The 17,076-nt window shown below is 42.9% G+C and overlaps 1 protein-coding gene across 2 annotated transcripts in view; it reads left to right on the top strand.

Moving 5' to 3' along the window:
• The window catches only part of LOC111970029 (ethanolamine kinase 1-like), a 41,303-nt gene that overhangs the window by 17,435 nt on the left and 6,792 nt on the right, over nucleotides 1-17,076 (top strand). For both annotated transcript variants that reach the window (XM_023996511.2, XM_070445619.1), the window contains exons 2-5: nucleotides 4,432-4,569; nucleotides 4,868-4,989; nucleotides 7,311-7,451; nucleotides 10,410-10,552. In XM_023996511.2, the coding sequence (XP_023852279.1) occupies nucleotides 4,432-4,569; nucleotides 4,868-4,989; nucleotides 7,311-7,451; nucleotides 10,410-10,552 (544 nt within the window). The remainder of the gene's footprint in view (nucleotides 1-4,431; nucleotides 4,570-4,867; nucleotides 4,990-7,310; nucleotides 7,452-10,409; nucleotides 10,553-17,076) is intronic.

Genomic DNA, 17,076 nt, shown 5'->3' with positions numbered 1-17,076 from the left:
GAAAAGTTATTAGATTACAAGGTTATTATTTCCCAATATAACCTTTCAGATATTTAATATCTGATCAATAGTCCTCTCATTAATGATTCATTTACTCTACCTTACGTCAGTCTCATTCCAAATGTCGTAAATCGCTGATCTGCACGAACCCAGTCTTCACTATGAGTCATCCATACATCAATTGTCTTAAATCATTTATTTATTACTAACTAATTAATTCACAGAAATGCATAAACAAACAAACTTAAAATAGTTACATGAAATGTGGTGGAAGGAATATGCCCTAGTGGCTAAACCGGCATGGCGGCTGTTAGACAAAGGGAAAGTTGCGTTCGACTAAGAATTCACTACAGAGTCCATAATTATAACAATTGACATGCTAATCCTTACACATGAACGCTCACTCATTCGGGAACAATTGCAATCAATATATATATAGTTACGTCCAGTGTGGTGTCGCCTTGGTCGTTGGAGAAAAGTTCGTTTTGGTTGGATGAAGTTCTGTCTCGGTTGTTGATTGTTCAGAGGGACATTCGTTAAAGAATGATTGTTTCGGCGGTTGTCTTTCTTCGCGTTCAATGATACAGAATTCCTAGCTGCAGACTAGTAATCAATATCAAAACCTGTTATTATTGGTATAAGAGTTTTAACCACGTGGTATAGAAAGTAATTCTACTCAACCTTCGTTCTCCTCTTTGGAGGATAACATGGTCTAATGGTAATTTCCTAAAAGTTGGCTTTTATTCAGAAAGCAGAGAGGGGTGGTCCATGGTCTCTGACCCATACTGGGCTCAGGGCGGTCCTTGGATTTAGTTCAAATCAAGAAGGTATTTGTACTTTTCTTAATTAAACAGTCCAAAATCATATTACACAATTATACAAACAGTATCATACTCACTCATTCATTTTATACAACACACAGATGTAAACCTCATATCTGAGGTTATTATATAAACAGCGGTATGGTAATGTGGTCCCACAGTCTCACGTGAGTTCCCACATGGTGACCAATGGACATGTTAATAGCTGGACTCCCCACCGGCCTTTAATACTTTTTCCGGAACATGAAATCTGTTCGTACCTCAAGTTCTGTGAGGTGGAAGAGAATTCCTTTGTCCTGAAAGTTTACTCTCTCTCTTAATACTGTTTAGCCATGAGGAGATCCTCAGGATTTACAACGTCTCTCTGTGATCACAGCATGGGTTGAAGAGGGCAAAGGGGAGGCAGGGAGAGGGGATGGGGTTTGCTATACCCACGCAGGCAACGTCATGACATCTACATGGTGAGTTATTATGGAGCTCACAGATACAGTGCAGGTAGACTATGGGGGTATAGTCTACAGGTGAGGTTATTATGGAGCTCACAGATACAATGCAGGTAGACTATGGGTATAGTCTACATGATGAGTTATTATGGAGCTCACAGATACAGTGCAGGTAGGCTGTGAGGGTATAGTCTACATGAGGTTATTTTGGAGCTCACAGATACAGTGCAGGTAGGCTGTAGGGTATAGTTACATGGTGAGGTTATTATGGAGCTCACAGATACAATGCAGGTAGACTGAGGGTATAATCTACATGGTGAGTTATTATGGAGCTCACCAGATTACAGATTATACCCTCAGTCTACCTGCACTGTATCTGTGAGCTCCATAATAACTCACCATGTAGACTATACCCTCACAGCCTACCTGCACTGTATCTGAGCTCCATAATAACCTCACCATGTAGATTATACCCTCAGTCTAACCCTCAGTCTACCTAACCATAAACATCAATGCCTTTCTTAAAATCAATACACAGAAGTATATATTTTTAAACCTGCATATTTAGCTAAAAGAAATCCAGGTTAGCAGGCAATATTAACCAGGTGAAATTGTCACTTCTCTTGCGTTCATTGCACGCAGAGTCAGGGTATATGCAACAGTTTGGGCTGCCTGGCTCATTGCGAATTAATTTGCCAGAATTTTACGTAATTATGACGTAACATTGAAGGTTGTGCAATGTAACAGGAATATTTAGACTGATGGATGCCACCCGTTAGATAAAATACGGAACGGTTCCGTATTTCACTGAAAGAATAAATGTTTTGTTTTCAAGATAGTTTCCGGATTCGACCATATTAATGACCTAAGGCTCGTATTTCTGTGTGTTATTATGTTATAATTAAGTCTATGATTTGATAGAGCAGTCTGACTGAGCGATGGTGGCCACCAGCAGGCTCGTAAGCATTCATTCAAACAGCACTTTCGTGCGTTTTGCCAGCAGCTCTGCTGTTTATGACTTAAAGCCTATCAACTCCCGAGATTAGGCTGGTGTAACCGATGTGAAATGGCTAGCTAGTTAGCGGGGTGCGCGCTAATAGCGTTTCAAACGTCACTCGCTCAGACTTGGAGTAGTTGTTCCCCTGGCTCTGCATGGGTAACACTGCTTCGAGGGTGGCTGTTGTCGATGTGTTCCTGGTTCGAGCCCAGGTACCGGCGAGGAGAGGGATGGAAGCTATACTGTTACACTGGCAATACTAAAGTGCCTATAAGAACATCCAATAGTCAAAGGTATATGAAATACAAATGGTATAGAGAGAAATTGTCCTATAATTCAACCTAAAACTTCTTACCTGGGAATATTGAAGAATCATGTTAAAAGGAACCACCAGCTTTCATATGTTCTCATGTTCTGAGCAAGGAACTTAAATGTTAGCTTTCTTACATGGCACATATTGCACTTTTACTTTCTTCTACAACACTTTGTTTTTGCATTATTTAAACCAAATTGAACATGTTTCATTATTTATTTGAGGCTAAATAGATTTTATTGATGTATTACATTAAGTTCAAATAAGTGTTCATTCAGTATTGTTGTAATTGTCATTATTACAAATAAATCTGTCATCAAATGGAGTCTTGCAAAATGGCAGGAATATAGAGCTTCCAGATGAACTCGCAAATTGATAGATTTAGTATCAGTTTACCCTATCCAAATACATTAGGGGACGACTCAAAAACTGACCTAAGATCAGTATGTAGGGTCAGTCATACTATTCCACAATGTGCTCTTGAATTTTGTGTTCCTTGAGGAATATTTGCTTGAACTTTTTCTAACTTCCAAAAGATCCAAACCAGGGACTTAATCGGCAATGTCTTTTTAACATCAAATCAGTCACGTGGATTCCCCGTTCAGCGCGCATGTGGCAGATCCACAGATGCTGCAATCTCTATTGCACTCCACACTGCCCTTTCCCACCTGGACAAAAGTTGCACCTATGTGAGAATGCTATTCATTGACTACAGCTCAGCGTTCAACACCATAGTGCCCTCAAAGCTATGTTGGCTAGAGTGCATGTTTGCTATTTAACGCAGAAGAGTTGAAAATGCGATGGAAACGTATTGTACTTTCAATTTTTTTATCTGGTACATGAAAACGTAAGCGGAAAACCTAGTGCGCACAAAATGTAGTTATCACGCAATTTTCAAAATCTGTTGCCAATTGGATGGAAACCTAGTTTCTGTTATCAATTTTGGTATGTGTGACGTGTTTTTAATCACGTAATACTTTTGTGAATGAATTATCATCAGTAAAAACTAACTAATTGGTAGGTCGACCTTAACTTGTTACTTCTGTGAACTTTCACAATCCTCCCTCATGAGGGAGAGAAATTATAAAATATCTGAAAGATGTGTGGGTTTTTGGTAACAATCACAAGACAATATTTCTTAAACTTACAGAAGGCAAATTTCTGCACAATTAAATATAACTGTTGATATTACTTGGCAGGGCTCTTCAACATTGTGTTTTTATGTATTTCTAATACTTTAAGACTTTTTCTAGTAGATGTTTGTAAGACCCTTTTGCGATCTGTGTGACCAGAAATCAAAGCCTTTGCTTATTGGAAAATGGAAAATGGTTGAAAAACATCTATACGTTCATTTCATTTCCCCAAAATATAGACTCTTAGCTCATTTGACACCAAATTTGATATACTCCTACAAACTTCACATGTTGATGCTCATGGGTCCTTTTACATTGACATGATCTACTGTTTCTGCTATCACAGCTCAGGAGAAAGTCAGACCTTCTAGGAATTCACTGTTGTGACTCACTCAACCTTCTCATGGTCATCTAGGCCTATGCTTTCTGATATGATTCCTGACAAGGACAGGCTTGTGCCTCATTATCTAGTGACAGTAAACTAGAGTAAACCCAATTAACAATGGGATAATCTCAATTGCATACTCCTTGTGTCCTTTCATATCCAATGGGTTTTGAGGACACGAGGAGTGTCCAATTGAAATTCTCCCAGAATCTCTCCCTCCCAATCCCTCTGTCCAGACCTCCCTGGTGATTTTTTTTTTCTTTCTTTTGAAATGTTTTTTATTCTTTTTTTTAATTCTGTATTAATCTCTCTGTGTCTCTCCCCTTCTTCCTCTCTCAGCTCTTCACTGATGGGACCACTAATAAGCTGGTTGGTTGTTATGTGGAGGCGAGTCCAGAAGACGTTGTTCTGGTACGTGTGTATGGGAACAAGACGGAGCTGATCGTCGACCGAGACAACGAGCTCAAGAGCTTCCAGGTGCGCATACACACGTTCTCTAACACACACCCTTTACAGTTCACACACTTGACACTTCAGAGCCTCCAGGTGCGCATACACACGTTCTCTAACACACACCCTTTACAGTTCACACACTTGACACTTCAGAGCTTCCAGGTGCTTCACTAGAGGACATCTATGTAAATCAAACACCAGATTCTTCAGGAAGTGCATCTACACTGGTAGCCAAGTTCAACTCCCTGTGCATGGACCCATGTTTAGGCTATTTCCTGGTCTGTCTTAGGCCACCTGTGTCTAATAATGTGTGTGTTCCCAGGTGCTGCATGCTAACGGCTGCGCTCCGCGGCTCTACTGCACCTTCCAGAATGGCCTTTGCTACGAGTTCATGCAGGGGGACGCCCTCGGAACACAGGATGTCAGGGATCCTACCATACTCAGGTGAGGACATGGTGCAGTCCAACAGGGACCCCTCCCTACTCAGGTGTGATGGTGTGGAGGTGCCTGTTAAACGGATGGGGGACAATGTTATTCGAAAACCATCTTCAAGCTGATCCTGGTATCTGTCTAGCCTGCAGGTAAGGCGGGCTTTGATTTGTAAATGTACACACCCTCAATACAAACTCCTGCAGGAGTTTATAGTACACACCACTGTGTATTGCTCATTCAGGTCCTTTCTCCCTCCAGCTCTTTCCAGGAAACCAGTATAGGAGAGCATCTTCAATGCTCTAACTTTGAGTTAGAGTGATACATGTTTTTCATCCATATGGTCACACTCTGTTCTGCTGGGTTTATGGGTTAGTTGGAGTGAGATGTTACGGTCAGGACTTTGTTTACAGCAGACTGAACACGGCAGCACATGGTGCAGTGCTCCTCTGTTCTACCAGCAGACAGTGCTGAGCTAACAAACTGTAGCAAGCCAGCCTTTGATAAGCATACTACAACCAGATCTGTGTAAGTCTACAGTCGTGGCCAAAGGTTTTGACAATGACACAAATATTAATTTCCACAACGTTTGCTGCTTCAGTGTCTTCAGATATTTTTGTCAGATGTTACTATGGAATACTGAAGTATAATTACAAGCATTTCATAAGTGTCAACGGCTTTTATTGACAATTACATGAAGTTGATGCAAAGAGTCAATATTTGCAGTGTAGTCCCTTCTTTTTCAAGACCTCTGCAATCTGCTCTGGCATGCTGTCAATTAACCTCTGGGCCACATCCTGATTGATGGCAGCCCATTCTTGTATAATCAATGCTTGGAGTTTGTCAGAATTTGCGGGGTTTTGTTTGTCCACCCGCCTCTTGAGGATTGACCACAATTTCTCAAAGGGATTAAGGTCTGGGGAGTTTCCTGGCCATGGACCCAAAATAACAATGTTTTGTTCCCCGAGCCACTTAGTTATAACTTGCCTTATGGCAAGGTGCTCCATCATGCTGGAAAAGGCATTGTTCGTCACCAAACTGTTCCTGGATGGTTGGGAGAAGTTGCTCTCGGAGGATGTGTTGGTACCATTCTTTATTCATGGCTGTGTTCTTAGGCAATTTTTTTAGTGAGCCCACTGCCTTGGCTGAGAAGCAACCCCACACATGAATGGTCTCAGGATGCCTTACTGTTGGCATGACACAGGACTGATGGTAGCGCTCACCTTGTCTTCTCCGGACAAGCTTTTTTCCGGATGCCCCAAACAATCGGAAAGGGGATACATCAGAGAAAATGACTTTAGTCCTCAGCAGTCCAAACCCTGTACCTTTTGCAGAATATCAGTCTGTTCCTGATGTTTTTCCTGGAGAGAAGTGGCTTCTTTGCTGCCCTTCTTGACACCAGGCCATCCTCCAAAAGTCTTCGCCTCACTGTGCGTGCAGATGCACTCACACCTGCCTGCTGCCATTCCTGAGCAAGCTCTGTACTGGTGGTGCCCCGATCCCGCAGCTGAATCAACTTTAGGAGACGGTCCTGGCGCTTGCTGGACTTTCTTGGGTGCCCTGAAGCCTTCTTCACAACAATTGAACKGCTCTCCTTGACGTTCTTGATGATCCGATAAATGGTTGATTTAGGTGCAATATCCTTGCCTGTGAAGCCCTTTTTGTGCGAAGCAATGATGACGGCACGTGTTTCCTTGCAGGTAACCATGGCTGACAGAGGAAGAACAATGATTCCAAGCACCACCCTCCTTTTGAAGCTTCCAGTCTGTTATTTGAACTCAGTCAGAAAGACAGTGATCTCCAACCTTGTCCTCATCAACACTCACACCTGTGTTAACGAGAGAATCACTGACATGTCAGCTGGTCCTTTTGTGGCAGGGCTGAAATGCAGTGGAAATGTTTTTGGGGGATTCGGTTCATTTGCATCTGATCACTCTTCATAACATTCTGGAGTATATGCAAATTGCCATCATACAAACTGAGGCAGCAGACTTTGTGAAAATGTATATTTGTGTCATTCTCAAAACCTTTGGCCACAACTGTATACTATAGTAGCCTACTGATGAGTCCAGATGGACTGATGAGTCTCAAGACTGTCCTAAACCCTGTTATCACCATGGAACTAGAATTAGAGGTCAAGCAGTCAAGTTAATACATTATCAGAGAAGGATCCAGGACCCAACGGTTTTTAGTGGATATGAGTAATTTTGGAAGAGCACATTGTATTTTATTTAATTCATCAGAACAAACATGTTTGCATGAAAGGTGAGTACTGGTATACTGTATTGAGTAGTGTGTAATATAGTGTCTTATAATGTGTGTATCTTCCTCCTTAGACTGATATCCAGGGAGATGGCTCATATCCATGCGATCCATGCACACAACGGCTGCATCCCCAAACCCAATCTGTGGATCAAGATGAGGAAATATTTCTCTCTGGTCGCTACCGAGTTCACCGATCAAGCCTCCAACACCAGGTAAGAGGACCCTGAAACGAGACACACACACTCCACACCAGGTAACCTGAAAACACAGAGACTAAAGAAACTAGACCAAAGTTACACGCACACAGACACTGGCTCAGACACACTTTGGCCCCTCTTACTCAGAAGGGTCTTTTCATAACCTGGTTTATTGTTCATACATACTCAGTCTTCTGGGAGGATTACGCTTTATTCCCATGGTTATTAAGTCCTCTATACAGGCTCTTATATAAGTGTGATCATAACTACAGTGCAGGGTAGATGTGGATTAGGGAGCCAGAGGTATGCATTGGGATATCAGATGTTTGCATACCGCTTACAGTTTATCAGCCTGCCTGGGTAATGTAGCACACTGTGTCATTCAGCTATCCTGCCTCCACTGTACATTTACATTTTACATTTAAGTCATTTAGCAGACGCTCTTATCCAGAGCGACTTACAAATTGGAAAGTTCATACATATTCATCCTGGTCCCCCAGTGGGGAATGAACCCACAACCCTGGCGTTGCAAGCGCCATGCTCTACCAACTGAGCCACACGGGACCAACTGTACACACAGTCCTAGTCACACTCGCACAAACGTAGACTCAACAACTGTGCCCAGAGAAGAGAAGGCTTCTGCCTTCTTGAGGGTGGTTGCTCAACTTGCTCCTGTACCCAGCCAACAGCAGAGATCCTGGGCAGGCAGGGTGGAGAGAGCTGGGTGAAACTCTTGGAAACTGGAGACTGGGAGCTCAGTAAGAGAGCAGTGGCCTGGGTGCAGATGGTCCTCAGTGGGGATAGGCTATAGGGAGAAGCAGCAGTAGTATCATTTGGTGGTTGGTTACTGATAGTAGGGAATATTCCCAATAGTAGTAACTATTGCTGTACTACTAATGGAAGAAAGTTAGAAGTGGGAATCCCTGGATAGAGTTAACAGTGTGAGTCGGTCAGTCCTCCCCTTTCTTCTCTGCCTCTTCAGGCAACTCTGGATTAGCCCTTTAAGCCCATTACCACAGGAGAGTGGTTGCTCGATTGGCCGAGACAATCACCCATGGAATGAACCCTTTCCTCTCAGCACTGCTCCACTGGGCACTCAGGGTGAAGACAGTACACACAAATTACCTTACTCTCATGCAAACACACATACAGTACACACATACACACCAAGGTTTATGATAGGAAACAGTGGCGCCGGAAAAGTGACCGGGAAGATTTTAATTTATCGGACATTTGAGAAATGTACCGGTCATCCATATGGATTGGGTGTGTTACCCATTAGGGCGTCCACCCACGCAGCCAGCACCATCAATAAACCAGGGATATTGGCCAAATGAGCCACATTTACCTGTCCTTAAAAACAGCCTATAACAAATTACAAAAACGCTTTTCTTGTGTTTCGATGTGTAGCATATGCAGAACTTTTATAGCGTTTTTGTTTTTTACTTTCCTAAAACAAGAATTGTCCACCTCACGGTTCAGCTGTTGGAGATTTGAGCACTAAATGCATCAGGGCATTGCATTCATAGGCCTGTTGGCTTAGGCACTCTCTGTATGATATTGATTTTAAAAAATGTGTGTGTGTGTATATATATATATATATATATAAGCTTAGGCTCAGCCCAAGAGAGAGAGATCGCGATATAGGCGTAAGGAAGGAGGCTAATATGTGAGTTTTCTATAAAAAAAAATTTTTTTATAATGTTAGATTATAGGAGTAACTCTGGTATGCCAAGAACATTCTACCTCAAGTTCAACTGTCGGAGTCAACTGGGCACTGCCTTCATATCATACGCCTGCAACATAATAGGCTAATAACCAGGGTAATATCAAAAGTATATCAAGCAAAAGTAAATTAGGGTAATATTAAATGTAAATCAAGCAAAAGTAAATTAGGGTAATATTAAAAGTAAATCAGGCCATTGTTTATAGGGAAAATACGAGCAGGATATTGTATTGCGGCAAACGCATTACAGGTGGAACTTCATTTGACCAAAGAAAATTGCTCAACAAAATGAAACAAAACACTTGCGAACTGGTTTAAACCTAGACAAACAGGCTATATTGCAGCAATTACTAAGAAAGGCTAGTGCTTAATGTACCCAACAAATGACAGCAATAGGCTAATTATATTTATTTTACAACGGGCTTACTTATAAACCGATCTTAATCTAAATACAGAGCACACAATCAAAAAGACAGGTCGAACTTAATTTAGCTAATAAATGTTTAAACAGAATGAAAAAAAACACATTTTGCATATTTAAAGAACTGGTTTAGATTAATACATAGGCCTACAATGATAGAATAATGATAAAACAAATGATAAATATGAAAACATTTTATAAAGTAAAGAAATTGCATCCTACTGTACCTGAATAGCGAGTTGCACACTAGCCTGCATTTTGCTGCGCCAACATTCTTGTTATCTTAGTTCACTACAATATTAAAACTTGTCAATACGGGGAACATTCCTCTTCTAGACTTTTCACTATAGGCATACTCTAACTTTCATTTTACGTCTGTGAAAAGGCCTCCATCTTTGCAATCAACAGTAGCTCAACGCTCCTCTCTTGCTCTCTCTCTCTCCTCAGCAGCAGGCTCATTCATGTAAGACAACCCGCAAGGAGTGAGAGAATAGTGCTGTTGTGCAAAATCGGGATGTATGCACCTCTGGCTACAATTGTATTAGTCGGCTGCACTCCATCTGATTTGAAACTCTACCCTTTTGAGAGAGTGTGTGTCTGTTTTTGTTCATTCTACAAAGTCCCATGCTCTGTTGGTCCAACAACACTGTATACACTTTGGTGACAACCTGGCAAAGCTATTTCAGTCACTCTAAATAGGGGCAACTTACTGTTGTTTTTATTTAACAATGAACATGGTGTCCTCGACAACAGTCACAGGGAGGAAACGGAGTCACTGATGTTTGTCTGAAAATGTGGACTCCCCCCACCGCCCCTCTCTCTCCAGGATCCAGCAGGAGGTGCCCAGCCAGGCGGTGTTGGAGCAGGAGATGGTGTGGATGAAGGAGCACTTGTCAAAGCTGGGCTCTCCTGTGGTGCTCTGTCACAACGACCTGCTCTGCAAGAACATCATCCACAACAGCAAAGAGGGTGAGTTGGTTGCAGCAACGTTAGAACATCATCCACAACAGCAAAGAGGGTGAGTTGGTTGCAGCAACNCACAACAGCAAAGAGGGTGAGTTGGTTGCAGCAACGTTAGAACATCATCCACAACAGCAAAGAGGGTGAGTTGGTTACAGCAACGTTAGAACATCCTTCACAACATCAAAGAGGGTGAGTTGGTTACAGCAACGTTAGAACATCATCCACAACAGCAAAGAGGGTGAGTTGGTTACAGCAACGTTAGAACATCCTTCACAACAGCAAAGAGGGTGAGTTGGTTACAGCAACGTTAGAACATCATCCACACAAGGACAAGGAACTCTATCACTGTATTTTTTTATCATTTTTGACAGTATTTGACAGTATTTTGGTTTTGAATAATACAAATTCTACATTTGCAAATTGAGTAGTGCATGAGGCTAGGGTGGCAAACACATACATTCTAAGGGATTTACATGGATCTTTCTCCATTCTGACTGTTTTACAGTGCATTCGGAAAGTTTTCACACCCCTTGGCTTTTTCCACATTTTGTTACGTTACAGCCTTATTCTAAAATTGATTAAATCGTTTTTTCCTCATCAATCTACACACAATACCCCATAATGACAAAGCGAAAACAGGTTTTTAGAAATTTTAGCTAAAGTATAATAAAAACAACTTATTAACATGAGTATTCAGACCCTTTGCTATGAGACTCTAAATTGAGCTAAGCTTCATCCTGTTTCCGCTGATCATCCTTGAAGTTTCTACAACTTGATTGGAGTCCACCTGTGGTAAATACAAATCATGACCAATCAAATGAAAAGGCACACCTGTCTATATAAGGTCCCACAGTTGATAGTGCATGTCAGAGCAAAAACCAAGCCATGAAGTCGAAGGAATTGTCCCTAGAGCCCTCGAGACAGGTTTGTGTCGAGGCACCGATCTGGGGAAGGGTACTAAAAAATGTCTGCAACATTGAAGGTCCCCAAGAACACAGTGGCCTCCATCATTCTTAAATGGAAGAAGTTTGCAACCTCCAAGATTCTTCCTAGAGCTGGCTGCCCAGCCAAACTGAGCAATCGGGGGAGAAGGTCCTTGGTCAGGGAGGTGACCAAGAACCAGATCGTCACTTTGACAGAGCTCCAGAGTTCGTCTGTGGAGATGGTTGTCCTTCTTGAAGGTTCTCCCATCTCTGCAGCACTCCACCAATCAGGCCTTTTATGATAGAGTGGCCAGACCGAAGCCACTCTTCAGTAAAAGGCACATGACAGCCCGCTTGGAGTTTGCCAAAAGGCAAAGATTCTCTGGAGATTCTCTGGAAACATGGTGGTGGCAGCATCATGCTGTGGGGATGTTTTTCAACGGCAGGGACTGGGAGACTAGTCAGTATCAAGGGAAAGATTAACTGAGCAAAGTACAGAGAGATCCTTGATGAAAACCTGCTCCAGAGAGCTCAGGACCTCAGACTGGGGCAAAGGTTCACCTTCCAACAGGACAACGACCCTGAGCACACAGCCAAGACAATGCAGGAGTGGCTTTGGGACAAGTCTATAAATGTCCTTGAGTGGCCCAGCCAGAGCCCAGACTTGAACCCGATCAAACATCTCTGGAGAGACATGAAAATAGCTGTGCAGCAACGCTCCCCATCCAACCTGACAGAGCTTGCGAGGATCTGCAGAGAATGGGAGAAACTCCCCAAATACAGGTGTGCCAAGCTTGCAACATCATACCCAAGAAGAGTTGAGGCTGTAGTTGCTGCCACAGGTGAACAAGTATTTGATACACTGCCGATTTTGCAGGTTTTCCTACTTACAAAGCATGTAGAGGTCTGTAATTTTTATCATGGCTACACTTCAACTGTGAGAGACAGAATCTAAAACAAAAATCCAGAAAATCACATTATGATTTTTAAGTAATTAATTTGCATGACATAAGTATTTGATCACCTACCAACCAGTAAGAATTCCGGCTCTCACAGACCTGTTAGTTTTTCTWTAAGAAGCCCTCCTGTTCTCCACTCATTACCTGTATTAACTGCACCTGTTTGAACTYGTTACCTGTATAAAAGACACCTGTCCACACACTCAATCAAACAGACTCCAACCTCTCCACAATGGCCAAGACCAGAGAGCTGTGTAAGGACATCAGGGATAAAATTGTGGACCTGCACAAGGCTGGGATGGGCTACAGGACAATAGGCAAGCAGCTTGGTGAGAAGGCAACAACTGTTGGCGCAATTATTAGAAAATAGAAGAAAATAGAAGAAGTTCAAGATGATGGTCAATCACCCTCGGTCTGGGGCTCCATGCAAGATCTCACCTCGTGGGGCATCAATGATCATGAGGAAGGTGAGGGATCAGCCCAGAACTACACGGCAGGACCTGGTCAATGACCTGAAGAGAGCTGGCACCACAGTCTCAAAGAAAACCATTAGTAACACACTACGCTGTCATGGATTAAAATCCTGCAGCGCACGCAAGGTCCCCCTGCTCAAGCCAGCGCATGTCCAGGCCCGTCTGAAGTTTGCCAATGACCATCTGGATGATCCAGAGGAGGAATGGGAGAAGGTCATGTGGTCTGATGAGACAAAAATTGAGCTTTTTGGTCTAAACTCCACTCGCCATGTTTGGAGGAAGAAGAAGGATGAGTACAACCCTATGATAAAAATTGCAGACCTCTACATGCTTTGTAAGTAGGAAAATCGGCAGTGTATCAAATACTTGTTCTCCCCACTGTACATACATACATACATACATACATACATACATACATACATACATACATACATACATACATACATACATACATACATACATACACACACACTACCGTTCAAAAGTTTGAGGTCACTTAGAAATGTCCTTATTTTTTAAAGAAAAGCTCATTTATTGTCCATTTTAAAATAACATCAAATTGATCAGAAATGATGTAGACATTGTTAATGTTTATAAATGACTATTGTAGCTGGAAACTGCTTCTTTAAAAAAATGTTTCTAATGGAATATCAACATAGGCGTACGGAGGCCCATTATCAGCAACCATCACTCCTGTGTTCCAATGGCACATTGTGTTAGCTAATCCAAGTTGATCATTTTAAAAGGCAAATTGATTGTTAGAAAACCCTTTTGCATTTATGTTAGCACAGCTGAAAACTGGAAGCTTCATTAAATAGTACCCGCAAAACAGCAGTCTCAACGTCAACAGTGAAGAGGCGACTCCGGGATGCTGGCCTTCTAGGCAGAGTTCCTCTGTGCCGTGTCTGTTCTTTTGCCCATCTTAATCTTTTCTTTTTATTGGCCAGTCTGAGATATGGCTTTTTCTTTGCAACTCTGCCTAGAAGGCCAGCATCCCGGAGTCTGTTGAGACTGGTGTTTTGCGGGTACTTTTTAATGAAGCTGCCAGTTGAGGAGTCATCTGTTTCTCAAACTAGCCACACTAATGTACTTGTCCTCTTGTTCAGTTGTGCACCGGGGCCTCCCACTCCTCTTTCTATTCTGGTTAGTTTGCGCTGTCCTGTGACGGGAGTAATACACAGCGTTGTACGAGATCTTCAGTTTCTTGGCCACTTCTCGCATGGAATAGCCTTCATTTCTCAGAACAAGAATAGACTGATGAGTTTCAGAAGAAAGTTTTGTTTCTGGCCATTTTGAGCCTGTAATCGAACCCACAAATGCTGATGCTCCAGATACTCAACTAGACTAAAGAATGCCAGTTTTATTGCTTCTTTAAAATCAGCACAACAGTTTTCAGCTGTGCTAACATAATTGGAAAAGGGTTTTCTAATGATCAATTAGCATTTTAAAATAAACTTCGATTAGCAAACACCACGTGCCATTGGAACGCAGGAGTGATGGTTGCTGATAATTGGCCTCCGTACGCCTATGTAGATATTCCATAAAAAATTTGCCGTTTCCAGCTACAATAGTCATTTACAACATTAACAATGTTGACACTGTATTTCTGATCAATTTGATGCTATTTTAATGGACAAAAAAAGACATGTTTTGTAAAATTACTTGCGCAATATTAGGCTTTATTGTGTGTGAGATATTGGTGTGACAACCAATGTAATTTGCAAGGTAACATTTTATCAAATGCGCTGTTGAAAATTGTGTTTTACCAAAATAAAGTAGCATACTGCCGGAGAGACAACTCTCATACGGCTTTAGGTAGGCAACATGCTGATTGGGGCTATTTTATTTTATTTTGATCAGGTTCACCATCTACAATAGTTTTGGAAGTTTAGCTTGAAACAATTGGTGTATATGGCAATTTTTTGATAAACAGGGTGAATCACCTTTGCTACCCGCAATGCAGGGTCGAAGTGGGAGAAGAAGCGGTCTAAACCATTAGATTATGGGTGAAATCCAAAATTGTGCTATAGATTCATTGGCTTAGTCATAGGTCATTTTTTAACACTTAATCTGCAAAAAGAACTAATTCTGAGCAAAAATATAAATGCAACAATTTCAAAGATTTTACTGAGTTACAGTTCATAAGAAAACCCGTCAATTAGGCCCTAATTCACATGAATGGGAATACAGCTATGCATCTGTTGGTCACAGATACCTTAAAAAAAGGTAGGGGCGTGGATCATTAAAACAGTCAGTATCTGGTGTGTTCACATCTCCTTCACATAGAGTTGATCTGGTTGTTGATTGTGGCCTGTGGAATGTTGTCCCACTCTTCAATGGCTGTGCGAAGTTGCTAGATATTGGTGGGAACTGGAACGCGCTGTTGTACACGTCAATCCAGAGCATCCCAAACATGCTCAATGGGTGACATGTCTGGTGAGTGTGCAGGCCATGGAAGAACTGGGACATTTTAAGCTTCCAGCAATTGTGTACAGAGCCTTGTGACATGGGGCTGTGCATTATCATGCTGAAACGTGAGGTGATGGCGGCGGATGAATGTCACGACAGTGGGCCTCGGGATCTCGTCACATTTTAGAGTGGCCTGTTATTGTCCCCGGCACAAGGTGTACCTGTGTAATGATCATGCTGTTAAATCAGCTTCTTAATATCATAATTTCCCATATGGCGTAGCTCAGGTACCCACATACACCATAGACATATACATCACATATACAGTACCAGTCAAAAGTTTGGACACACCTACTCATTCAAGGGTTTCATCATAGCGCTTGATGGTTTTTTTGCGACTGCGCTTTCAAAGTTCTTTAAATTTTACACTTTGACTGACCTTCATATCTTAAAGTACACTGCTCAAAAAAAAATAAAGGGAACACTTAAACAACACAATGTAACTCCAAGTCAATCACACTTCTGTGAAATCAAACTGTCCACTTAGGAAGCAACACTGATTGACAATACATTTCACATGCTGTTGTGCAAATGGAATAGACAACAGGTGGAAATTATAGGCAATTAGCAAGACACCCCCAATAAAGGAGTGGTTCTGCAGGTGGTGACCACAGACCACTTCTCAGTTCCTATGCTTCCTGGCTGATGTTTTGGTCACTTTTGAATGCTGGCGGTGCTTTCACTCTAGTGGTAGCATGAGACGGAGTCTACAACCCACACAAGTGGCTCAGGTAGTGCAGCTCATCCAGGATGGCACATCAATGCGAGCTGTGGAAAGAAGGTTTGCTGTGTCTGTCAGCGTAGTGTCCAGAGCATGGAGGCGCTACCAGGAGACAGGCCAGTACATCAGGAGACGTGGAGGAGGCCGTAGGAGGACAACAACCCAGCAGCAGGACCGCTACCTCCGCCTTTGTGCAAGGAGGAGCAGAAGGAGCACTACCAGAGCCCTGCAAAATGACCTCCAGCGGGCCACAAATGTGCATGTGTCTGCTCAAACGGTCAGAAACAGACTCCATGAGGGTGGTATGAGGGCCCAACGTCCACAGGTGGGGGTTGTGCTTAGAGCCCAACACCGTGCAGGACGTTTGGCATTTGCCAGAGAACACCAAGATTGGCAAATTCGCCACTGGCGCCCTGTGCTCTTCACAGATGAAAGCAGGTTCACACTGAGCACATGTGACAGAGTCTGGAGACGCCGTGGAGAACGTTCTGCTGCCTGCAACATCCTCCAGCATGACCGGTTTGGCGGTGGGTCAGTCATGGTGTGGGGTGGCATTTCTTTGGGGGGCCGCACAGCCCTCCATGTGCTCGCCAGAGGTAGCCTGACTGCCATTAGGTACCGAGATGAGATCCTCAGACCCCTTGTGAGACCATATGCTGGTGCGGTTGGCCCTGGGTTCCTCCTAATGCAAGACAATGCTAGACCTCATGTGGCTGGAGTGTGTCAGCAGTTCCTGCAAGAGGAAGGCATTGATGCTATGGACTGGCCTGCCCGTTCCCCAGACCTGAATCCAATTGAGCACATCTGGGACATCATGTCTCGCTCCATCCACCAACGCCACGTTGCACCACAGACTGTCCAGGAGTTGGCGGATGCTTTAGTCCAGGTCTGGGAGGAGATCCCTCAGGAGACCATCCGCCACCTCATCAGGAGCATGCCCAGGCGTTGTAGGGAGGTCATACAGGCACGTGGAGGCCACACACAC

The sequence above is a fragment of the Salvelinus sp. IW2-2015 genome, linkage group LG11, assembly GCF_002910315.2.
Source record: "Salvelinus sp. IW2-2015 linkage group LG11, ASM291031v2, whole genome shotgun sequence".
Taxonomy (NCBI): Eukaryota; Metazoa; Chordata; class Actinopteri; order Salmoniformes; family Salmonidae; genus Salvelinus; species Salvelinus sp. IW2-2015.
This window is presented reverse-complemented; position numbering and strand designations above follow the sequence as displayed.